The 25,923-nt window shown below is 49.2% G+C and overlaps 1 protein-coding gene across 1 annotated transcript; it reads left to right on the top strand.

Annotated features, from left to right (window-relative positions):
- The first annotated feature begins 15,847 nt into the window (after positions 1-15,847).
- LOC135977554 (interferon-inducible GTPase 5-like) lies at positions 15,848-24,377 on the top strand. The gene is made up of 2 exons (XM_065578819.1): positions 15,848-15,953; positions 22,329-24,377. Exon 2 carries the CDS (start codon positions 22,357-22,359, stop codon positions 23,644-23,646), a length of 1,290 nt encoding a protein of 429 aa, XP_065434891.1. The 5' UTR covers positions 15,848-15,953; positions 22,329-22,356; the 3' UTR covers positions 23,647-24,377.
- Positions 24,378-25,923: the final 1,546 nt, after the last annotated feature.

The raw sequence follows: 25,923 nt of genomic DNA, 5'->3' as shown, positions 1-25,923 counted from the left end.
AACCTCGTGTGTGGACGCTCTCACTCCAGCAGAAGAGTGACTTTTTTTCAGTTTTGTTTATGTCACTTGGGGTGGGGGTGGGGAGTTAAGCTGAGCCGGAGAATGTCACTGTTCTACCGGCACAAGAGCGTCCCTGGGGCAGGGGGTTAGAGCAGCGGACCCAATACACCTGGCCTTTGAACACAAGGCCTAAAAGACTGATTAAAATCCTTCCCTGTGAATCTGGTCAGTGGCATTTAGCTGCAATGCTGGGGTAGTGGTTTGCTGTGTGGGGTATTCCATGCTGATCCATATAATTTTGTTGTTTCTTTGCACTTTTTCTTTGCTTGCTTCTCGAATCTACGTATTGCCAATAGTCTTACACTTAGGTTGAAAGCTCTTCTGGGAGGGCCTGTCTTTTTGTTATATCTTCGTACAGCGCCTGGCACAATGGGGCCCTGGTTTCTATTTGCTACTGTAATACAAACAACTCACAATGATTGGCCGGGTGACCGTGTGCCATCGCTGTATCAACAGGCTGACAGTCAGTATCGATTCTAATCACAGCGTCTTGCCATCATGTGACGCTTTATTGACTCATTCACTCCCTGCCGCAGATCATGTTTAACGTATGTGACAAAGTTCCTCCTCTATCTTGGTGGGTCCTGCGCTTATTGGTGGATTTTCTTGCCTCAGAGATTCACCATGTGGGTTGGGGAACAGCCCAGAGACCTTCCCCTCTGGGAGAACCCACAGTCCAGGTCAATTGGGAGGTTTGGGGGGAACCCAGGCCCACCCTCTACTCCGGGTTCCAGCCCAGGGCCCTGTGGATTGCAGCTGTCTATAGTGCCTCCTGTAACAGCTGCATGACAGCTACAACTCCCTGGGCTACTTCCCCATGGCCTCCTCCAAACCCCTTCCTTATTCTCACCACAGGACCTTCCCCCTGGTGTCTGATAACGCTTGTGCTCCTCAGTCCTCCAGCTGCACACCCTCTCCCTCTCAGCTCCTTATGCCTCTTGCTCCCAGCTCCTCACACTCGCACCACAAACTGAAGTGAGCTCCTTTTTAAAACCCAGGTGCCCTGATTAGCCTGCCTTAATTGATTCTAGCAGCGCCTTCTTAATTGGCTCCAGGTGTCCTAATTAGCCTGCCTGCCTTAACTGGTTCTAGCAGGTTCCTGATTATTCTAGTGCAGCCCCTGCTCTGGTCACTCAGGGAACAGAAAACTACTCATCCAGTGACCAGTATATTTGCCCTCTACCAGACTCCTGTACCCCACTGGTCTGGGTCTGTCACACGTAATAATGCCGTTAGATTCGACACCCGCCAGCCAGCGCGTATCCGCATTTACCTTCATTCCCTAATCTCGGTATTTGTTGCCTTTGGATTGACAGTCACCGCGCTGGTTTAATAAAGGTGCATTAAACACACGCCGCTGCCTGCAGCTTCTTGGGCATCTCTCTGGCTTGAGATACGGGGATCTCGCTGGTATCCACAGTCACGCTCGGCAGGGGGAAGAGCCCTCAGTATCACGGCCATACGCAGCTGGGAACGTGCACCCATCACTAGAGCCTGCAAATCCGTAGGGATCCGCTATAGATCTTGGACCATTTTTGCAATACCAGGGTGGATGCAAATACAAATTCTGTATCTACGCAGGGCTCTGACAGTAAAAGCCATGTGGGCAGCTGTGAGGAACCACGGTGTGGACCCTACACCTGCCCTGGGCAGGGGGTCTGGAGTGCAAGGTTCAGGGACGCTGGGTGTGGGCTGCTCAGGCCTCCCACCCAGGGCAAGTGGAGGGACCCAGGCTCCCCACAGCTGCCAGCGGAGCTCTCCCCGGCCCGGCTCCAGCAAAGGGGGAGGATGCCTGAAAGCCTCAGCCTGCCCCGATGTAAAGCTCTGTAAAGTGGCTGATATCTGCAGATCTCCACAGATAATTTTTGCAGCACGCACATTGGATATGGAGACACATTTTTGTGTCAATGCAGGGCTCTACCCATAACAAACAAATTCCCAGAGGCCTCACCGGCTTCATCATCCAGGCAGATTTCAGCTGCAGCTACAGTTAGAGTCCTCAGCTGGACTGGTGTTCGCACCTTCCAAAGAGGTGTTGAAAAAGCTACAAGGATGGTTCAGAGTCTGGAAAACCTGCCTGACCCTGAAAGCACGATAGGTTTGGTTTATCCAAGATGGTTCCATGTCTAGTTGGCAGCTGGTATCAAGCGGAGTGCCCCAAGGGTCAGTCCTGGGGCCGGTTTTGTTCAATATCTTCATTAAAGATCTGAAGGATGGCATGCACTGCACCCTCAGCAAGTTTGCAGATGACACTAAACTGGGAGGAGAGGTAGATATGCTGGAGGGTAGGGATAGGATACAGAGGGACCTAGACAAATTAGAGGATTGGGCCAAAAGAAATCTGATAAGGTTCAACAAGGAGAAGTGCAGAGTCATGCACTTAGGACGGAAGAATCCCATGCATGGCTACAGACTAGGGACCGAATGGCTAGGTAGCAGTTCTGCAGAAAAGGACCTGGGGATTAGAGTGGACGAGAAGCTGGATATGAGTCAACAGTGTGCCCTTGTTGCCAAGAAGGCTAATGGCATTCTGGGCTGTATAAGTAGGGGCATTTCCAGCAGACTGAGGGACGTGATCATTCCCCTCTATTCGACATTGGTGAGGCCTCATCTGGAATACTGTGTCCAGTTTTGGGCCCCACACTACAAAAGAAGGATGTGGAAAATTAGAAAGAGTCCAATGGAGGGCAACAAAAATGATTAGGGGGCTGGAGCACATGACTTACGAGGAGAGGCTGAGGGAACTGGGATTGTTTAGTCTTCAGAAGAGAAGAATGAGGGGGGATTTGATAACTGCTTTCAACTACCAAGAGGATGGATCTAGACTGTTCTCAGTGGTGGCAGATGACGGAACAAGGAGCAATGGTTTCGAGTTGCAGTGGGGGAGGTTTAGGTTGAATATTAGGAAAAACTTTTTCACGATGTAAGCAGAGTTAGGATGAGCGCTTCCCTGGTATCTGGTGGTGAATTATGGCGACTGTGGAAAAGAACTCCAGGGGCTGATTTTGTTTGCATAGTCACACCCATCCTGCCTAGCATGAGCCCACAGTAGCCCTAATGGTCACTTTGGCTGCTGTGGGATCCCCAGTTTCTCTGTTATTGGGGCAGGAAGACTAAAGTGTTGTTACCCTGATTATGTAAATCAGGGACAGTGGGACTGTTTTATGACAGAGGGACTTGCCATCAACTAAGTAGCACTCGCTAGGCAAGGGACATGGGTTCCAAACCCCAGTGAATTGAAGGAGATTGGGGGTAGGTGTTCTGCCCTAGGGCTGGAATGCCAATTGCATTCCTGCCTCTGCTGTGCAATAGCAAAGATAATTTTGATTCTATTAGGAATCTAGTTACAGGCTGCTGAGCTGAATTTATTTTGGGCTGATGGTGCACCAGCACCAAGGCTCCCCTGTTACAAGCTGAATTCACTAGAGAGCTATAATTACTAAGAGCTTAAATCACTGAGTACTGGGTTAAGTAGTGGGGGAGGGGCTAAAGATATATTGCTGAGTGGCTGGTGGAGAGGAGCAGAGCAGTTTGTGGGATGGCTGGAGTAGCTTATGGGACAGCTGGTGGAGCAGAGTGGAGTGGCTTGTGGGACGACAAGTGGAGCAGAGCAGAGTGGCTCACAGTGAAGGTTGCAGCAGAACCCCACAGAGAGGCGGGGCAGTTGGCCTCGGACCACGTAAGGTGCCTCTTAAACTCTCATCCCGTTTCCACCCAGGCTGGGAGGTAAAACTCTGCAGATAAACTTTTGAACTCTGGGACAGCACTGACCAGGGACAGAGACTTTTGGTAGAATTCTTCCACTTCTTCATCCTCACTTGCACTTGTGGGAGCGTAGGCCTAGATGACCTTGAGGGTAGCTTTTCACTCCATCTGAAGATGCAGAACACCAATACGTGATGATATTAGCTGGCATGATATGACTTTTGAAGACCAATCCTTACCGATGATAAATCTGACTCCTCCAACATTTCTAATGCCATCTCCCTTTCCGAGCCTCACAGCGCTTCCATCCTTCCGGTTGACTTCCAGCTCCTTCTTTTGTTGAGTTTCGCACACACCGAGGATATTGCATCTTATCCTTTTCTTCTCCTCCATCAGATAGTTTAACGTTTCCTCCCTTGCCAGCGACCTACAATTGTAAGTACACACAGCAAGGATTGTCCTTTTCCATGTTGGCCTAGCACCTGCCATTTTTAGCAACTTCTCATCACTCAATTTCCGGTCCACCACCATAGAACAGTTCGATGACGCGCAGGGGAACTAAGACCCATTTACTCGTGTTCCTGTTTACTCGTGTTGTTTTAGCCATTAACTTCAAGCCATCCCACTGGCTAGGCGGGCAGGCATGCGTACCTCCTCAAGCTTAGCTAGCCTTCAATCTCTAAGGAGAAGGAAAAGCGCTCTTTCCTCTAAGAGAGCAGTCCCCTTCCCTGGATTGGACAGTCCAACACCTTTGTAGCATGGTTGGACCTACTAGGGCATACGCCCCACTACCATAGCTGTCAGACGGCCAGGCTCACCACTGCACCACGATGAGGTGATGAGGTAGGAGTCTGAAGCGGTTGTTCCTAATATCCAAACTAAATCTCCCTCACAGCAACTTAAGACCATTACTCCTTGTTCTGTCATCTGCTACTACTGAGAACAGCCTAGATCCATCGTCTGTTGAACCCCCTTTCAGGTAGTTGAAAGCAGCTATCAAATCCCCCCTCATTCTTCTCTTCTGCAGACTAAATAATCCCAGTTCCCTCAGCCGCTCTTTATAAGTTATGTGCTCCAGTCCCCTAATAATTTTTGTTGCCCTCTGCTGGACTCTTTCCAAATTTTCCACATCCTTCTTGTAGTGTGGGGCCGAAAACTGGACACAGTACTCCAGATGTCGAATAGAGGGGAATGATCACATCCCTTGATCTGCTGGCAATGCTCCTACTTATACGGCCCAAAATGTGGTTAGCCTTCTTGGCAACAAGGGCACACTGTTGACTTGTATCCATCTTCTCGTCCACTGTAATCTCCAGGTCCTTTTCTGCAGAACTGCTCCTTAGCCATTCGGTCCCTAGTCTGAAGCAGTGAATGGGATTCTTCCATCCTAAGAGCAGGACTCTGCACTTGTCCTTGTTGAACCTCATGAGATTTCTTTTGGCCCAATCTTCTAATTTATCTAGGTCCCTCTGTATCCTATCCCTACCCTCCAGCATATCTACCACTCCTCCCAATTTAGTGTCATCTGCAAACTTGCTGAGGGTGCAGTCCACGCCATCCTCCAGATCATTAATGAAGATATTGAACAAAACCAGCCCCAGGACCAACCGTTGGGGTACTCCGCTTGATACCGGCTGCCAACTAGACATGGAGCCATTGATCACTACCCGTTGAACTCGATGGTCTAGACAGCTTTCTATCCACCGTATAATGCATTCATCCAGCCCATACTTCTTTAACTTGCTGGAAAGAATACTGTGGGAGACCGTATCAAAAGCTTTGCTAAAGTCAAGGAATAACACACACATCCACTGCTTTCTCTCTAACCAGCAGAAGTTGGTCCAATAAAAGATATTAACTCACCCACCTTGTCTCTATGAAATCCTGGGACTGACACAACAACACTTCGCATAAATTAAAATGTGTCACATTCATGTTTCTTTCTGGGTATGGCCAGTTATTACCTCTAGATTCTTGGTGAGCACAATGACAGTGTTACATCCCCCAATGAGCTGTTACACAATTGTCATCAATGGTGTTGATCCACATAGTACAACAAGGCTGTTGGTAAGGCGAAGAAGCTGATAGTGTCTGAAATGGGCCTTACCCACTGCAGTGCAGCTTTGCCTATAAAGCAACTTGTGACACTTCAGCATGTGAATACGAGCAGTAATTTCATATGTGGTGGCAGATTGTGCTGAAAGTCCTTTGTCTTCGTAGCTAGTCTCACACTGAGGAACTCTGACTTTGGTCTGGGGAGCTAAAGCATTTCACCAATCGCTCTCTGGGAAATGATTTACTCTGGGTAAAGATCAGCAACTGCTGCTTAACTCAAAGAAAGCAGTCCCTGAAATGGCTGTGGCACAGTTACAGAGAAGGGCAATATTCTTAGGCACTCACTGTTATCATCTGGAGATCAATGGTACCAAACAACAGACAAATGCAGACTGCTTGTCACCACTGCCATTGGAAGTGGCAGGTGAAGATACTGAAGTCAAACCAGAGAGAGTTGGTGTGTTCTATACAGCACAAATTGAATCCTTGCCAGTAACAAATGCCGTGGGACCACACGAAACTAAAAATGATCCAGTGCTGGCAAAAGTGTGTGACCTTCCTGTGAGTGGATGGAATAATGCCCACAAACAACACTCCAGCTCCCTTTGCTTGGAAAGGACAATTCAGCGTATATCAATGGTGCCACTTTGTGGCCTCAGTGTGGTTATTCCTACAAAACTCAGGTCCCGTGTACTCCAGGAATTACCCAAAGGCCAGTTGGGAATTATAAAAGTAAAGGTCCTGGGCCAGGAGTTGTGTAGTGGCCAGAGATTGATACACAACCAGACAAAATGGCAAAATAGTGTCAAGGTTGTCAGCAAACACAACACATGCCTCTACATGCTCCTTTCCATCCTTGGGAGTGGGCATCCACCCTGTGGTAGTGAAGCCACAGAGACCAGGCTGGACCATTCATGGGACATGTTTTTGTTGCAGTGGACGCCCATTCTGAATGGCCTGAAGTATTCTGTATTCCACTGACTGAATTCAACTAGCTGAGCACAGGCATTCTAAGGGTTAAGACTCTTTTTCTCTAGGACTGGAATTCCCAACAGATGGTGACAATGGAACTCTATTCACATCCTGAGAGTTTCAATATTTTGTCAAAAAAATGGTATCAAACAGACCAGATCAGCTCCTTGCCATCCTGGCACAAAGACATTAGTGGAATAAGACGGAAAATATCTTATTGCCCTTATATAAATCCATGGTACACCCACATCTTGAATACTGCATACAGATGTGATCTCCTCATCTCAAAAAAGATATACTGGCATTAGAAAATGTTCAGAGAAGGGCAACTAAAATGATTAGGGGTTTGGAACGGGTCCCATATGAGGAGAGATTAAAGAGGCTAGGACTTTTCAGCTTGTAAAAGAGGAGACTAATGGGGGATATGATAGAGGTATATAAAATCATGAGTGATGTGGAGAAAGTGGATAAGGAAAAGTTATTTACTTGTTCCCATAATACAAGAACATGTGTCAAGAACAGATCAGACTCAAGAACTTTTGTCCGAAGAGGAAGCCTGGCTGGCCTTGCTCTTGTTTAAGGAACTTTGTTTTTACCCATAGATCCTGAAAATCATCACATTATCATGTCCTCCAGTCCCCAGTCTATATGTGGGGATATCTTATTGCCAGCATTACTCAGGCATGTATGTATTGTTATCTCTTCACTTGATGTGTTACTTTCTGCCCCACTGTTTCTTTTATCCTATCCTATCTCACTCTTTTGACTTTTGATTGAATTCTGAAGTTAACTATGCTATATTCATCCAAGCCGGCCTTGTCCAAGGAGAAAGGATCCAATCAGATGACAATCCTGACCAGACTGTGAACCAGAATAAAAGTCACAGGTGTCAGGGTCGACCTGCCAGCCAAAGCATTCGCTCATAATTGGCCAGCTGTCAAAAGATCCAAAATATATCAACTAAAACCATATTGGACCTGTCTTTTCTATCCCGTCTCTCCTCCCTTTTGTGTCTGTCTGTTTGTTTACAACAGGATAAGTAAATGCCCTCTACACACCAGGATTGAGTGTAAAATCAATGCTTTCCTTTTCATCAATAATGTGGTTCTGAAAATAAGAGACTGATAATTTGCCTCCAAAAGGGGAAAGATTTTAATGAAGTTTGTTTTGTATAATCATTCAACCACAGTTTCAGTATAAATACTTGTTTTGTTTTATTTTTCTTTCATGTGTTTGATCAATAAACTTTTAACTTGAGTGAATACTTTTGGGTGTTTGCCAAGTGACCAGAAGAACTAAGGTCTCTGTTTAAAATAACCCCGAACTGACCTATCGCTGTTTAATGTTAGACAGTGAGAGAGTTTATAAACACCTGTAACTCTTCAGGCCTTTGAGATCAGTATCAATAAAATACAAAAGACACCAACCTGATATGTGTGAGATCCTGCTGTGTCTTCCCCTCCCTTTGGTGTTCCTTTCTGCCCTCCACTATCTCCCGCCTCTCATCGCTCTCTCTCTCTTTTGGCTTTTCACCTGATCCTGAAACCAACTTCACTGCACAGAACCAGCACAATGAGATGAGACGGCCCATCCAGCTCGGCCTGGCCTGAGAATGACCAGTGAAGGGGAGGGACAGGACCAAACAAGCCAGATGATGACCCTGTTCAAGGAGGTGAGCCAGAGATCAAAGCAACCGCTGTCATGGCTGATCTGCCAGCCCAAAGTGTCCGTCCAGGACTGATGAGCCGCCCTGTGTACTGAGAACCCCAACAAAAGCTGCGTTTCCCAATCTTCACTATCCCGTCTCATCTCTCCCTTCTGTGTCTCCCTTCTGTGTCTGACTGTCCCTCCCAACTCAGAAAGAAACAACAGAACTAACCCTTTCTTCCCACCAAAAAGGACTGTTTAACAGAATAAGAGACTTTAACCAATATTCACCCCGTTCTAAACGAGACTCCTGTAGGTTTGAATTGTTTGTTTTAAACAATCACTCAATTTCAGTTTCGACGTTTTTGCCTTGTTTTGATTCTTTTCCTTTCCTGTGTTTCAGTTAATAAATTTCTCACCTTTGGCATGACTTTGACACTGTGTTTGCCATGGCACTAAGCGAGCTGAGGTCTCTGGATACCAATCCCTGAACCTAGCATAACACTGTTTAATGTTGGACAGTGACAGGGTCAGGTAACACCTTTGACTCTTTGGGCCCATTTATTCAACCTAAAATAATACAACTCCTCCCCCTCCCCCTTCCGCTCTCCCTACCCGAGATGAGGGACAGATGTGAGCAATGGAGGGACTGGGTGGCCCGCAGAACAGGGGCTGGGTCTGAATTCTATACAGAAGTAGGGAGCAGGTCCCAATACTTCTTTATGGCTGGGCAGGGTGAGTTGAGCCTGGTTGGGGAGGAGATGCTGGTCCCTGGCTCCATCGTCCTGCTTGGGAGAATCCCCCAGTTACCGATCCAGAGCCCCAAAGTGCTCACTCTGTGACATCCCCACCATGTGTCACTGGGGTGGGTAAGCGAGGGGCCAGCGTGGAGGGGCCCCAGGGTGGAGCTTACTGGACAGAGCCCAGATACCCAGGAAATGTGCCATGGTGCCATTTATTGGTGAGTTTCCAGTTTTTCCCTCCCTCCCCCAAACTCGCAGCTTCCACAGGGGTATCACCACATGCTTCTCCACTGAGAGTGCAGTTGTCATTTGGCTGTCCCTGCGCCAGAAGGCTGGGGCAAGCTCCTCACACAGTCCCATGAATGTGGCTTTCCTCATCCGAAAGTTCGGCAGTCACTGCTCGTCATCCCAGACCTGCATAACGATGTGATCCCACCATTCAGTGGTTGTTTCATGAGCCCAAAAGTGACGGTCCACCATGTTCAGTTGTTCCGTGAATGCCAAAAGTAATCTGGCGTTGTTGGCATATAGTAAGTCAGGAAACTCAGATGAGGAGCTGATGATATACTCAATAACCATCCGTGATGTGTTCATAACAGTGACCACAACGGTAGAGAGCAGTGTGGGATCTAACCTTTCAGACAGAGATGGGGGCACACAGTAAACAGGGGCCGTTGAAAAATGCTTTGAAATGCAGTTGAAGTGCCTGGAATGCTGGGACAGAAAAAACTGCATCATGGGACATCGAGCTCGCACCCATAATGCACTGCGATCCACTCAGCCTTCCCACAACTCCTTGCAGCAGAAGGTGGGGAGTTACACAGTGGGATAGCCACCCACAGTGCACTGCTCTCACTGTCGATGCTAAAGCACCAAGTGCGGATGCGCTCTGACAGCACAGGGAGTGTAGTGCGAACATGGACCACCGATGTTGTTATAATGCTTTTCAGTCCTCGATAATATTTTTGTCGACAAAACCTTAGTGTAGACAAGGCCTGAGTTTGCAAGGTGCAAGCAATGGAAAATCTTAAATCGCTCATACAGCCCTGTCTGATTTACAGGGAGCATCATAGAATCATAGAATATTACGGTTGGAAGGGACCTCGGGAATTCATCTAGTCCAACCCCCTGCTCAAAGCAGGACCAATCCCCGACTAAATCATCCCAGCCAGGGCTTTGTCAAGCCGGGCCTTAAAACCCTCTAAGGATGGAGATTCCACCACCTCCCTAGAGAACCCATTCCAGTGCTTCACCGCCCTCCTAGTGAAATAGTGTTTCCTAATATCCAGCCTAGACCTCCCCCACTGCAACTTGAGACCATTGTTCCTTGTTCTGTCATCAGGTACCACCGAGAACAGTCTAGATCCATCCTCTTTGAACCCCTCTTTCAGGTAGTTGAAAGCAGCTATCAAATCCCCCCTCATTCTTCTCTTCTTCAGACTAAACAATCCCAGTTCCCTCAGCCTCTCCTCATAAGTCATGTGCTCCAGCCCCCTAATCAGTTTTGTTGCCCTCTGCTGGACTCTTTCCAATTTTTCCACATCCTTCTTGTAGTGTGGAGCCCAAAACTGGACACAGTACTCCAGATGAGGCCTCACCAATGTCGAATTGAAGGGAATGATCACGTCCCTCGATCTGCTGGCAATGCCCCTACTTTTGCCATTAGCCTTCTTGGCAACAAGGGCACACTGCTGACTCATATCCAGCTTCTTGTCCACTGTAACCCCTAGGTCTTTTTCTGCGGAACTGCTACCTAGCCATTCGGTCCCTAGTCTGTAGCAGTGCCTGGGATTCTTCCGTCCTAAATGCAGGACTCTGCACTTGTCCTTGTTGAACCTCATCAGATTTCTTTTGGCCCAATTCTCTAATTTGTATTGATCCCTCTGTATCCGATCCCTACCCTCCAGCCTATCTACCACTCCTCCCAGTTTAGTGTCATCTGCAAACTTGCTGAGGGTGCAGTCCACGCCATCCTCCGGATCATTAATGAACATATTGAACAAAACTGACCCCAGGACCGACCCTTGGGGCACTCCGCTTGAAACCGGCTGCCAACTAGACATGGAGCCATTGATCACTATCCATTGAGCCTGATGAGCTTGTGACAGTCCCAAGAGTCAGTTTGAAGCCTGCATTTTCATCTGACTCTGATGGAAACTGAAAGCAACAGGCTTTGTATGGGAGATTTTAGCAAACCAGTAAAGTGCCTAAAATCACTATTGCTTATTGTTAATAGTAGTCAAGTTAGGAGGCCGTACTGAACCACTCATACTTACTGCTAAAAGAAGCGAAGTCAACAGGTCATAAATCGGTCATGCAGCAGCCTCAGCGTAACCAAGGCAGGAGGGGAGGGGGTTTGGGGTGCCACAGACAGGGCAGCTTGACCCCGCGTCCTTCCTGCTAAGAATGTTGAAATTGCTGATCTATGTATTTTAGAAAAACAGGAAGTCTGTCTCTATGTTCCCCTGGGAAAGTTTGTCAGGGCCTCAAGGCACGGACACTCTGAAAAAAACATATCTGGTAAATTGATGACCATAAGGAAATCTCTTGCTTGATCTTTAAAATTGCTTGCTTAGCAAGTTTTCTGTAAGGGACATGTCATTATGTTACTAATGTAGAAATAAGGGGGGAAGTTTGAGGTGACCGGACTTCTCAGAAGGGGCTTTTCCGGCACACTCCTTCTGGACGCATCGTGGGGTCCCCACCAGCAGTGGAAGCCTGTCACGGTGCCATTCGAAAGCCACGCTCACCTTCGGTAATTATCGAGGGTTGGGGGTGTTTCACTAACCTGTTGCAGACATGTGTAAGTGCTTGAGACTAAGTAAAGTTTAGCTTTAAGTGAAAGCACTCTTGTGTTGTCCTGTTTGGGCCCACCATGTGTCGGTCAGATGCCGTGTCTCCCTTGATTTATTTCCTGACACCACCTGGCACAGAGTAAAAGTTACCGAGAGCTTTGGGTTGAAAAAACCCGGGTAACAGCTGAGCTGCCTCTTTTGCAGAAATGGGAGAAAACCGGGAAGCGGGGCTGGCTCTCAGTCAGCAAACAAAACCCTTGTAGCCCTTCTCTTGCCAGGAAACATAGGCGAGGGAACACCATGTGGAGCTGCTTACCGTTCTTCAAACAGCAGCTCCAAAGCTTGTCTCTCTCCCCAACAGAAGTTGGTCCAATGAAAGACATTCCCTCACCCACCTTGGCTCGCTCATAAACTCTAGCATCATTTTCTTTTGTCACATTTTCCCAGGTGAAAAAACAAAAGCAAAATTAGGGAAACCCCCTTTCTCACTATATTCTACCTCTGCCTGCCACCCCCATGGGTTGGATCCCTCAGACAATTCATCAAAAGGGGTCTCCAGAAAAGCCTACCCATAAAATCACACAAGGTTTTTATTTAGTAATTTGGCTTCAATCTTTGAATGCATTTGTATAATCTGCAGTTGTGATGTGGGTTCATAACTGTCTATTTTATGCAATGAGAGAAAAGGGAGCAGCTCATAGGGTGGGGGCAGATGGGGGAGCCATTAACACCTTCTAGTAACACAGATCTGTGCCCAAGTGCCGTGAGTGCCAATGTGTTAGCCGGGCACTGGGCAGGACTGGCAGTCTGGAGGAAGGTTAGATCCCAAGCCATGGCCCTGAAGGTGTAAGAAATAAAGTAATCCAGTCCCCAAATTCATCACTGGAATGTAGCCATTGCCAGATGGGGTCAGAGCTGAGGTCCGTCTACTTGTGGGGAGCAAGGACAAGAAACTCGGCTCCTTCAGTTCCAAAACACAGGCCTGAAGCACCTGTGCTAAGAGAAAACTCCCTTAGTGAGCAGCAGTATCAGGCCCCATATCCTGTGTGAGGGCTGCAGTCACACGAGGGCACTATGATCTCTCTTACACGCACCCACAGCCGGGACATGACAGGAGCCTGGTACCACTTTGTTCTGCTCCCGTGGATTCCACTCATCACTAGCACAGCCTCAGTCTTTGCCCAGCGAAGCCTGATCAGTCTCTTCTGTTCACCAGCCCCTGATACGAGAACAAGGGGTCAGTGAAATTAACAGCTGGGACACTGGGAACGAAGAGAAGAAAATGCTTCTTCACACAGGTCCAAAGACAGGCCCAGTCTGAGCAGAGGCAACTCCCGTTGCTCTGGAGCCGTTTGATCCAGCACCTTGTGCAGAGTCTCCAGACCTCAGCCACTTGTCCCTGTGAGCTAGTGTGTCCCCATTCACTCAGCTCTGTGGCCCTGGTCAGGAAATTAGAGCAGTTAGAGGAAAAGAGCAACGGCTGGTGACAATCATCGCACTTAGTGCTGGACACGTAAATGTGAAACAAGTCCTTAGAACCAGTGTTTGGTGGTGCACGTTTTCAATATTCTTCATGCAAAGGGAAGATCAACATGGCATCTCAATGAGGGGCAGAGTTAAGGAGATTCAGTACCTTGCTTTTGTAATACAACCTTCCTTCTCCTTTGACAAGCCTCCCTAGTGTTTGGGAGGTATTTTGAGGTCTCTCTCTGTTGGAACAAGGGCTACTAAGTCTTTGAATAAAATCAAAGACCAGGTGCCCAGCAGTCATTTGACACCCTGCACTAAGGGCATCAGAGCCAGTGACCCACCGTAGCAGCATAAATTCCAAAGCTAGGAATGCTGGGAATTAGACTTTAACTAACTGATCTTTGGTGCTGAGGACATACTTGCAATGGGGATGTAGACACCCAACTATGCAGACAGGTGCCTGGGGGGATTTTCAAAAGCACCTGGCAGGTTAGGTGCCTAACTCCCAATGGGAAAATCCCACCAAGCACCTGTCTGCTTCTCCAGTGCCTAAATAACTTGGGGAAATCTGTCACTGGCCCAGGAGCAGGCAGGGTACAAAGCTGAACTCAGTCACCGGGCCCCAAGGCTCACAGCCAAACCACTGGAACAGCTTTCTGCCCAGTTTTGACTCGTTCTCTCTTTTTTCGCTACAAAATGCTAAAAACACCCCACCCCCTCCAATAACAGATGTTTTTGCCCCTGCTGAACCCCTCTCTTTTTTAGCATGGTGTCCCTCAGGATCCCTTTGTCAGATTCATTTAAAATTCTATTGTAAACTTCTACCTTAAGCCCAGATGCAACATACCAGTTTTGAGAGACAAGGTGGGTGAGGTGATATATTTTATTGGACCAACTTCTGGTGGTGGAAGAGACCAGCTTTCCCGCTGCAGGGAGCTCTGCTTCAGGTCTGGGGTAGTTTTGAGAGAGATGTGACCTGTTGTCCCTTATTCACCCCAATGTTACCCCAGTTTTACATTGGAAGGGCTCACACTGGCCTAAAACTGGACTAACACAATTGTTTATCAGACCTTTTGTGTGTGTTTTAGAAGGGGTCAAAGTCAGGCTTGTAATGGAAATTCAGCCAGAACCTTAACGCTGGTATTGCTCCGTAGCTAGGAGCCCCACCAGCAGGGGGCTCTGGCCAGGGGGAGGTGCACACATTTATCTCCGTTTGCCCCCAGGCACTGATACCCTTGGTATCTAGGTGGGGCTACAGGTTCAATTCTATTAATAAGAGGTCAGATAACCAGGATCAATCAGGTTACTAATCAGAGATTATTGGTCGAAGATTAATCAGCACGACACAGGAGTGTAAATACATCACAGATGCGGGGAAGTGGTACTGCAGCCTGAACCATTCCAACTACCTGCCAGAAAATCCCCTCTTCATAGCCCGTGCTTGTTTATGACAAGGGGGCAATGAAAATTCCTCTCTCCTGACTGATCGACCTGTGGAATTCCTTCCATGGCATCTGCATTGACATCATTGATACATTAAAGGCCTGTCAACAAGTCATAATTTCATCAATCACAGCCAACACCTGTAATAACAACCGTAACAGAGATGGCGATATCCTGGACCAAGCTTATTGAGTTAAGTTTATTGTCTTTGGAGTCTGTTGTATGAAATGCAATTGTTCATAGATCCACGTGGGCCAGGATTGTCTGTATCTGCCTGAGGTGGGGTAACTACAGTGCCTGGGAACAGTGGGGATATTTTGGCAAAATCAGTCAGGTTGTAATGCGTCCAGAGCTGCGCCGCCACCTGCAGAAGTTGTCATTCATTGGTTCAGACTGGATTCTCCAGGGATCAAACGACAAAGAACGAATTTTGGGATAAATAACCTGAGTTTTCACTAACTCTGCGCCTTCTTTCTGATCCAGTAAATGGACAAGACCTCTGGTCCAAGGGTTCCCCAATCCTTAGGGAAGGACTGCAAGGACTGGGCCGGCTGAGGCCCATAAGACTCAGTGCTTATTCTGAGCAAAAGCTGTTATGAGTTTGTGACCCCAGAGAAACCCGTGGGTGGGGTTTGAAGGGCTGCTCCCAGCCAGAGCTCAGCTCCTGTTGGAGTTGGGGGATCTCTGGTGAGCTTATTAGCACGTGTGTAGGTTCTTTTATTGTTTTTAATATGGTTTATCTGTATCGTATTTAGCTGAAGAATAATTGTGACTGATTAGAAAGAGCTGTGTGGTAACGTAACTCTGGCAATTACACTGTTTACCGTCTCTGAACAGGAAGCAAACAGGCCTGCTTAGGCAGTCTGTCTTGTGAGGATGGGGGGAGCTTTGCAGCCAATCTGTGACTTGCTACCTTCACTTTTGATATTAATCAGATCAATGTCTCGGCTCAGTATATAAGGAGGAGACGTGTGTCTGTGTGTGAAGAGATCACAGCTGGAGACTGGCCCATCTGTTCTACTTCAATAAAGCTCAGAAGAACTGACGGGTTTAGGGGCTGACGGTGAGAGATTCTTTTCTGGGTTGTGGTTTGTTAAACCATAGGTGCAACCAGGAGGGGAGGAGGGTGTAATGGGGGGTGACTTGCCTTCCACAGGTTAGTCAGGGGCACTGTGGTGCAAGGAGCAGGTCAGGGGCTAATTAGGCGGTGCTGTGTTTGTGGGAGTGGGGCAGGGTCTCAGTAGGGGGCGCTGTGCTCCAAGGAGAGGTTGGTGATCTCACAGGGGGCCCAGTGCCCCAGGGAAGGTGGCTGGATGCTCAGGTGGGAGCACTGGGCTGCAGGGAGCCGGCTGGCATGTTAATTAGGGGAGTTGTGCTGCAGGGAGCAGGGTGGTGGGCATCAGTTACGGGCATCATGTTGCATGGAGTGCGGTGAGGGCTCAGTAGGGGGCGCTGTTCTGCAAGGAGCTGGGCGGGGGGAGCTCAGTCTGGGGGGCCTGCTGTGGGGCGGGGGGCTCAGTACAGGGGCTGTGCTGCAGGGAGGCAGGGCTCAGAAGAAGTTTGGGAAGGTCGGGGGGGGTGCTGTGGTGCAGGGGGTGGGCAGGGATAGATTAAGCAGCAAAACCTTCATTAACACAGAGAAAAGGTGCCCAGTGATACCTTGGGCCCTTCCAGAATGTCAAGTTCAGCAAAACTCAAATGTCTGAAGACCATGAAATGCAGCGCCAAGGTAAATGCTTTATCTTAGCTCTGCCCCACCCCCCACCCCCACTTCCACCCGACGCTGCCAATAGACCCTGGGACTTGTCTGTGTGAACTCCAGCTGCAGTCACTGGGTGAGGTGCCGTTGTCCTGAATGGGGGAAGAATAAGCTGGAGCCGACTAGGAGAACTGTGATTGAGATCTGAGGAGATCTGGGTCTGATTCCCCCAGGTGTGTGATCGAAGGAATGAGGTTCCAGTCTGCATCGTTTCTATACAGAATTGAGCAGGTTGGGTCAGTAGCAGGTCATGGGGATTGTCAGCAGCGAGGTGAGAGATGAGCGCAGGCTGTGCGTTTAGTGATGAGCAGGGGAAAGGACACGTCTAGGTGCTGTCCTGTGTGTAGGGTGACGGGGCTGGAAAAGGCGATGTCGTGGTTTGAATGTTACAGGTGATATAAAATTATTCTACTTAACTGCCAGGGGGCAAATTTGTCACGTACACATGGGAGAAAGAAGAAGGGAAAACATCAGCTATGGGTTGTCTTAACTCAGGAAGTTCCTTCAAGAGGAAATGTAGCCAAACTCCAAACCTGCAGACAATGGAACTGTTTGTGCCTGCGTCCTGTAGATACCTAACTGCTTGGTTTGCAAACTAAGCAAGGAGGAGGGGGCAAGTAGATGAACAATAAGGGGTCATAAGAGGGGCAGATACATGTAGCTTGCTAATTAGGTATGGTAATGATAGCAAATTTTGGCCAATCATAAAGCAATAGATTATCATAAGCAACTGCATATAATGCTTTGGTGTAAGTGTTTTCTTGGTTCTTGCTGCCTTATGAGCTCGAACCCAATTGCAATTGAAATAAACGGATCGCCCCTCCCGGGGCTCCTTGTTTGATTAGCTGTGTCCGTCTTTCCTTATTCCTCAGCTGTAACAGACAGAAATTTCTATGACACAGGTGTGGTGTTCTGGCGGGGCGCAGGCTCAGTGTCTGAGCATAGGACAAGTGCAGGTAGTGCCAGTGAATAACCCTGACCAGGCAGAGTGGGTGTGGGCATGTTCTGAGCACAGGGGGCATCGCTCAAAGGGGGCAGAGCTAAGGTGATGTGGGCCTTTGCCCTAACTCTATTTCCAGCTTTTCAGAAGTTGGAGTTGTGCTGAACTCACTGCTCTGGAAGGGCAGGAGCTCTCACTGGGCAACCTGAACTCTGCCTCAATGACGTTTTTGCTATTTAACTCCCTAGTGTTTTAACCAAAAAGAGAAATGGTTGTCGGTGGAAGTTTGTGGCCATTTACACAGCTGTCGTCCCCGCCTAGGTTTGCAGTTGCCATGCTACTGTGCCTATGTAATAATCAAAACACCGAAGTGTTCATTGGTGCTTTACATCAGGACATTTCAAACAGCTTTAAATCATTATCCCCATTATACAGGTGGGAAACTGAGGCATGGGGAGGGGAAGTGACTTGCCCAAGGTCACCCAACAGATCGGTGGCAGAGCTAGGAATAGTCCAGGTCCAGGGGCGTCTCTGCACTAGGCCACACAGTTGCCATGTGATTCCTCAGGGCCTCTCCCCTCTCCTGTACAGTGTGTTACAGTGTGGTGGGGATACAGTTAAGCTTTTGTCACGGTTAATTTTAGTAAAAGTCAGAGACAGGTCGGGGGCAATAACCTAAAATAATGGGGGGAGGGGCTGACGGGGGGGTGACTGAAGCCCGAGCCTCGTGGTGGGGGGAGGGAGGGGGTCCAGCCATAGATGCCGACTCCGCGGGTTCTCTGGGGCTGGAGAACCCACGGGGAAAAATTGGTAGGTGCAGAGCTTACCTCCACCCCACATCTGTCTCCTCCCCTGAGCGCGCCACTGGGTCCTGCTTCTCCCTCCTCTCTACCAGTGCTTTCCATACTAAACAGTTGTTTCGTGCAGCTGGGAGGGAGGGGAGCCGAGGGGGAATGCGGCGCGCTCAGGGGAGAAGGTGGGGCCGGGGCGGGGATTTTGGGAAGGGGTCCAATAGGGGCAGGGAGGGGGCGGAGTTAGGGCAGGAACTTTGGGGAAGGGGTTGGAATGGGGGTGGGGAAAGGGGGCAGTGAAGGGGTGGAGTTGGGGCGGGGCCGGGGGCTGGGGGGCGCGAGCACCCACTGGCGCTGGGGGAAGTTGGCGCCTATGAGTCCAGCACCTGCACCGAGGTGGCTGACAGCTCCAGGGCCCGCGGTGCCTCAGGGCCCTAAGTCACTGCCCAGGCACCTCCAGGTCCTCACCACACACACACACCACCTGCAACAGCTCAGAGCTCCGGGGCCCCGGCCAGCTGACAGCTCCGGCCCCCCCACGCCCAGGGCTGAAGCGGAAAATGTCCTGGAGGTCTCTGAAAGTCCTGGAATCCGTGAGCTCTGTGACATCATTTTATCCTTTAGGGTTAATGGTCCTGCTGTGAAACATTCACCGTGTGTAGCTGCTAACGGGGCCAGTGAGAGAATGGGGGCTCAGCAGGTGGCGCTGTATTGCAGGGAGCTGGGAGGCTCAGTAGGGGGCGCCGTGCTGCAGGGAGTGGGATGAGAGTGCAGTAGGGGGTGCTGTGCTGCTGGGAGTAGGGCAGGGAGCTCGATGGGCAGCGCTGTGCTGCAGGGAGTGGGGTGGGATTTATAGTAAAGGTGCTTTCCCATCACAGTCTGTGCTGGCCCAATGCCCCAGTATGGCACTAGGGCCCAATGCCCCAGTATGGCACTGTCCCCCAGCCATCAGTGCTGGCCCCAATGGCACAGTCCAGCACGTCCAAGGTGACAAAAGTCCAGCTCAGCCTGTCACACAAACTATTTGCAAAAGGCAGCAAAGCAGGAGACCAACAGTGATAAATGAAGGGGCAGGGAAGCTCCCTTTTATGGACCCAGCCAGCCAGTTAGCTATAAAATCCCTGTTAGTAGCGGTTCTCTACTTGCTTTACCTGTAAAGGGTTAAGAAAGTGCACACGTAAAAGGAAGGGAGTGAGCACCTGACCTAAAGAGCCAACGGGAGGCCTAGAGCTTTTTAACATTGGGAAAAAACTTTCATTTTGTCTGTCTGTGGTTGTTCTCCAGAGAGAGGAGACACAGAGCAGCAATGCTGTAAGCAGCTTTAAGCCAGATATGAAAATCATCAGATCATACCTAGAACTACTTATTTGAAACCCCCCAGATATGTAAGTAGATCAGGAAATATCTAGAAAGATGCGATTAGGGTTATTTCCTTTATTTCTGTAAGGCTTGTGGACTCCTCTGTGCTAACCCCAAATGCTTTTGTTTTGCTTATAACCGTTAAGCTGGACCTCAAGAAGGTTATTCTTGATGATTAATTTTTGTAAGTGGGTTTTTTAAATTTAGCAAAAGCCTAAGTTCCAGATGTATTTTCTTTCTTTTTGTTTTTAATAAAATTTTCCTTTTTGAAGAACAGGATTGGGTTTCTGTGTCCTAAAAGGTTTTTCACATTTTGTTTAACTAGCTGGTGGCAACAGCTGATTTCCTTTGTTTTCTGTCTCAGCTCTTCCCCGGAGGGGGGGTCAAAGGGCTTGAGGGCACCCCACAGGGAGGAATTCCCAAGTGCGCCTTCCTGGGTTCTCAAAGGGCTTTTTTGAACTTGGGTGGTGGCAGCATCTACCCATCCAAGGTCAGAGAGAAGCTGTAACCTTGGGAGTTTAATACAAGCCTGGAATGGCCAGTGTTAATTGTTAGAATCCTTGCGGGCCCCCACCTTGTGCACTCGAAGTGCCAGAGTGGGGAATCAGCCTTGACACCAACAGATGGGACTGAGGGAGGGAAAAGAGCTGGGCTCAGGCTATGGGCTCTGCAGGGCTCTGGTGAAGTCCCAGGCTGGCACGACAATGAGCTGAGAGAGTCCGGAAATGGGAGGAAACTTCCACAGTTCAAATCCCCAGAGCGCCTTTGAGTGATTAATGTCAACGGGACTAGACCCGTCCCCCCACCTGGATATTGTGTATCTAAATGAGAGCACTGGGATGGGGGGACTGAGAGAAACAAGCCTCACCAGCATGGCTGCCACCCCCACTGTCTTCTGGGACACCAGGAACCACCGTGACTTTACTGGGCCTTGTTCTCCTCATCCTCAGAGACGTGACCAGGCCAGGTCAGAGAGGGAGCCACATGATGCCACCAGCTCCAGCTGAATCTGCTAAACACCACCTGGGATGAGAGATTGATTCGTGAGGAAACCCCGTCCATCCTGGGGCATTGTTCTCCCCCCCATCCTTTTGCCTCTGTCTGCTAAGGATTCAGCTTCACAGGCCATGACAATTCTACCCTTTGCATGTGGGCTGTGAGCCTGTGACCAATAAGGCAGCTAAAAGCCAGGCCTTAAACAGCCAGATGCCAGCGTGAGTTTGCCAGGTGTGGGAGAGGCTGGTCAGACCATGGGCTTGGCCTGTGTTTCTCCAGCCATGAGGCTGGAAGTGAGAGTCAGCCCGAGGCACAGAAGCTGCATTTTCTCCCGTTACTTCTCTTTTCTCTCCCCTTTTGTGTGTGTTTGTCTGGATTTGCCTTAAACCAGGCGGGGTCAGACTGTGACAGCATCAACAGCAGCAGCTGCTCCAGCTCGTCTAAACTAACTTTCCCTCTTTCCCCCACAAGGACAATTCATACCATCTCTGACGCCATCCTACAGACTGGCAAGCAGGGGGTTCTCCATAAAAAACTCTCTACAGCCACAGGGAATGAATGAGGGAGATTGTGAAAATGAAAGTCCCACTTAATACTGTTCCCTCTTGGAGCCATGGGGTTCACCATTATTTGCAGGGCTAGTTGCAGTAGGAGGAGAAATCGAAGACACAAGCCAGGTCTGTTCTTGGTGTGAGCTTGTTTATTTACACAGAGCGCGCTCACAGATGTGGTTTCTGAACACAGGAGAAACAGTCACAGGCAGTTTCCTTGCTCCAGAATCCCCACGCCTGCCCTCCAGTGGGCTCTGTGCCCAAGAAACGTTGTCCCTCTGCTTCCTCTAGGAGATGGTCTACACTGCAGAGTTAGGTCGACCTAATTACATCGCTCAGGGCTGTGAAAAATGTCACATCCTGTGTGAAATACTTAAGCCAACCAAAGCCCCAGTGCAGACACTGCTAGAACTAATGAGCCTGAGATCCAGTGCAGGTTCTCCCATCATGGACACAGGGCCACAGGAAGGAAGGAAAATGCCCCTGACTTCTTCCAAGCCCCTGATAGTCACCCAGTCCCCTCTCCCACCCGCTCTGGCTCTCCTGGAAGCTCTAGGTAGAGACTCCTGCTCTAGCTCAAAGGTGGGTAGAAGAGCTAGAGATTGTGTAGAGAGCAGAAGGCTTGAGAGGTGTGGGGTTCTTCCTCCCTTCTCTGTGGACTCACTGAGGTCTGCAGGGTGGGAGAAGCCCCAGCAGGCTGATTGGGAGCCATTACCCATCCCAAGCACTTCATGGGAATCTTCTTCTTTCTGTAAGGAAATTATTTGGCTTTCTGTTGGGAAAATACTCATCCTTTTCTGGGATTTCATGTGTCATATGTTGTGTGGACCCTTCCGTCCTCACAAAAACAGAGGGGGTGTCTCTCCTGGCATTCCTATGGGGGCAGAGTTAAGGTTATGTGCTTGAGATGAGTGGAAAGTGTCACCTTAACTCCACTTTTCCCATTTCCTGCCCAAACTCCCACTGGACCTTCACATGTGAGCTGATGTCTATCTTCTGTCTAAATTAACCATACATGGAATATCTCATTGTCTTTTCTCAGGCAGGCTGAGCAGTGCACGGGAGCTGCCATGGCTGGGGTAGATGTTAAAGAGCTTCCCAAGATACCTGAAGAGGATGTGGAAGCACTGAAGGCTGCTGTTGGGAAAGGAAACCTCGCCGAAGCAGCTGTTAAAGCGAAAGAGGCTCTGGAGATGGTTGATAAAATCATTCTCAACATCGCTGTCACGGGGGAGTCGGGCTCTGGAAAATCGTCCTTTGTCAACACCATCCGGGGCCTGAGGGATGAAGATGCTGCTGCTGCTGAGACAGGGGTGAATGAAACGACAATGAAGACCACTGCTTACCCACATCCTAGCTACCCAAATGTAACAGTCTGGGATCTGCCAGGGATCGGGACCGAAACATTTAAATCAGACACGTACCTCAAGCAGGTGGGGTTCAGTCGCTACGACTTTTTCATCATCATCTCCTGCACCCGCTTCAAAACCCACGATATTGAACTCGCCCAGGAGATCCAGAGACAGGGGAAGCAGTTTTACTTTGTGCGCTCCAAGGTGGATCAGGATTTGACAAATGAAAAACGACACTATGACCAGGCAGGAATCCTAGAGCAGAGCAATGCTCCCACGAAAAGGTCACATCAGTACAGTGAGAGTGCGGTCCTCGAGGCCATCAGAGAGAACTGCATCAGTGGCCTCAAAGCAGCAAAGGTGACCTCCCCACGGGTTTTTCTTGTATCAAGATGGGACTTAGGCAAGTACGATTATCCCAAATTGCAGGAAGTGCTAGTGGATGAGCTCCCCGGTCACAAGAGACACGCTTTTCTACGATCTCTGTCCAATGTTTCTAAAGAAACCTTGGAGAAGAAAAAACAACAGCTGCAAATGCAGATATGGCTGAAAAGTCTGGCGTCATGCGGAGTCGCTGCTGTTCCTCTCCCAGGTCTCTCCACTGTTTGCGATATTGCCATCCTGGTGACGTCCCTGAAAGAGTACTGCAGGGACTTCGGCCTCAATGAAAACGCTCTCGCTACACTTGCTAGACAGGCTAACAAGCCCATTGCAGAGCTGAAGGCTGTTATAAAGTCCCCACTGAGTGAGGAAATAACAAAAGATCTTGTAATTAAGCTACTGACCAAGTACGCAGCTGGGGCAGTGAAATATTCGACGTATTTGTTGAATGTTATACCTGCGGTAGGTTCTGTGGTATCTGCAGCAGTTTCTCTCCCTACCACATACTTCATGTTGCAGAATTTCCTGGATGATGCTGCTGCTGACGCTGTACGAGTCCTGGAGGTGGCTGTGAAGGGAGACGTTTCAAACTCAGGGAAACAGCATGAAAACACCCGCACCCCCTGAAAGGAAGAAACCTCAGCACGTGACTGAAAGGATGAAAGTAAAGACCCTGTCCCAGCTGGAGCTTGGAGCTCAAAGCTGTGGGAAGTCTCATGAAAATGCTGACAGGGGTCCTAGGCTCTCCTGTGAGACAATAATCGATTAAGAAATGCTGAGACTGTCCTTGTAATTCTGTCTCTACGCTCATAGGTTTAACCAGCCCCTTATGCAAAGGGAGATTTGTCCAGAGAAGCACCTGTGTCTGGCTGTGCTATTAACCCTGTGAATGGCCCTGGGAGAAGGGTCAAGATGTGCCTGGCTGATAAACCCATGTTGGATGCTTGATAATGACCTGGCTGAGTGGCAGCTGTCACTTATACTCTGGGCTGTGCCCCCATTCCTGGCTGGTGAGTTCCTGTGGAGAGAGGCTTTAGTGTTTGATGCTGAGTTTATGTACATCTATTGCTTCTTGATTTGCTATTCTCAGTGGGAGCCTATTCTGTAGTTTAGTATAAGAGCCGATGATCGAACAATTCATTTGAGCAATTGGAGACTTCGATACATTGCGGCTGGTTTGGCCAAATCTATTCCACAGTCAATAGCCAGTGCGTCAGCTTCTGCCTTCCCTCAATAACCCATTGATTTGTTGATTTTGTTTCCATAATGATTAGAGATCCAGTTCTGCGATCCTTTCACACCCCCAGAACGGGCCCCTCTTGTCTTGTAGAAATGATTTAATATTTCAGTTATAATAAACTTGCATTTAATCTGGCCTAAGAGCCCGTGTCCCTGAATTTCACCATTGCTAAAGGCCCATGGCTTAAGGGCATTGCTCTGAGTAGACAGGAGCTCTTCCCTAGAGTGTCACTAATTGGGGGGTTTAACGAAGGGCGGGGGGGATGCATCCGTAGGGTGTTTGTGAGGAGAAGAAGCGAAACCCTGAAGCAGCAGCGTCACCAGCAACAAGGGTTGGGTCTTTACCTGAGGGGATTCTCTACAATTCCTTAACTGTGACTCAAGCCCCCACCCAGTGATCTGGGAACCTGTATCCACTCTGGGCACCTTTGCTGGGCAAATCACCCACTCGCCAGCACAGTCACCAGAGGGTTAAACAGAAGAACTTTGTTGGCGGAGGAAAGAGGAAGGACGGGGTGAGCTGGGACAAACATTTATGGTTTAACACCTTCCCCCATCTACTGTCTCAGGGTGTATCTGTCACAGCCCCGACTAATTACCCCCTGAGCAGATGATACAGTTTGTTCTGCCTCCCAGCCCCTCACTCACAGTTTGTGGCTGCAGGAGAATCAGGGCCCCTGGGACTCGACCCCCTGCCTGCTCTGATGATGTCAGAAGTGGGTTTAAACCTGTGCAGGGACACAGCCATTGGACCTTAAACCTAACGCTGCCACCACTCAGCCGTTCTGGGGCTGTTACGATGATTTCAGCAGCTAGGACAGGGAGGCTGCACCAGGGTCTTTAGGTGAACGTAGACCCTGATCCCAGTCACTGTTCAGGCTTTGCCCAGCTGGTTTCCACCAGGGAACTCTCCAGAGAAACCCCGATGTCCCCAAACCATCCGCAATTGATATGTAAATGAGCTACAGCCTCATTCAGTCCCTTTGCCTTCCAGCAGATGGCAGCAGAGAGCTGCCTCTGGTACCATCCTTCTCTCATGGACTTCAGGGCCCAGGGCTCCCACTCCTCTCTCCTGGCTCTGCCCCAACTGAGTCCCCCTCCCTTGTATCGTCTTTTCCTGGCCCAGGCCCAGCTGGGGTCAAAAGTATCATTAAGTTGCCCTATCACCCGCAGCGGGGAGCGAGCTGCTACCTCCCAGGCCAGGCTGAGCTTTGCTTGCCTTAAAGAGCCGGCCAGCCTGTGACACCTCCCACAACCAACCACCCCACTGCACACACAGTGCAAAGAGAGGCTGAGAGGCACCGAATCACACGTGACAGACGTCAGTCACCTCGTTTAACACCCGACCGGAAAGTGCTCGAATCCCCTGGGGATGAGGTCAGGATCAGATTTGGGGGGATTTGATAGCTGCTTTCAACTACCTGAAGGGGGGTCCCAAAGAGGATGGATCTAGACTTTTCTCAGTGGTAGCAGATGATACAACAAGGACTAATGTCTCACATTGCAGTGGGGGAGGTTTAGGTTGGATAGTAGGAAAATCTTTTTCACTAGGAGGGTGGTGAAGCACTGGAATGGGTTACCTAGGGAGGTGGTGGAATCTCCTTCCTGAGATGTTTTTAAGGTCAGGCTTGACAAAACCTTGGCTGGGATGATTTAGTTGGGGTT

Source organism: Chrysemys picta, unplaced genomic scaffold (genome assembly GCF_011386835.1).
Source record: "Chrysemys picta bellii isolate R12L10 unplaced genomic scaffold, ASM1138683v2 scaf3, whole genome shotgun sequence".
NCBI lineage: Eukaryota > Metazoa > Chordata > Testudines > Emydidae > Chrysemys > Chrysemys picta.
This window is presented reverse-complemented; position numbering and strand designations above follow the sequence as displayed.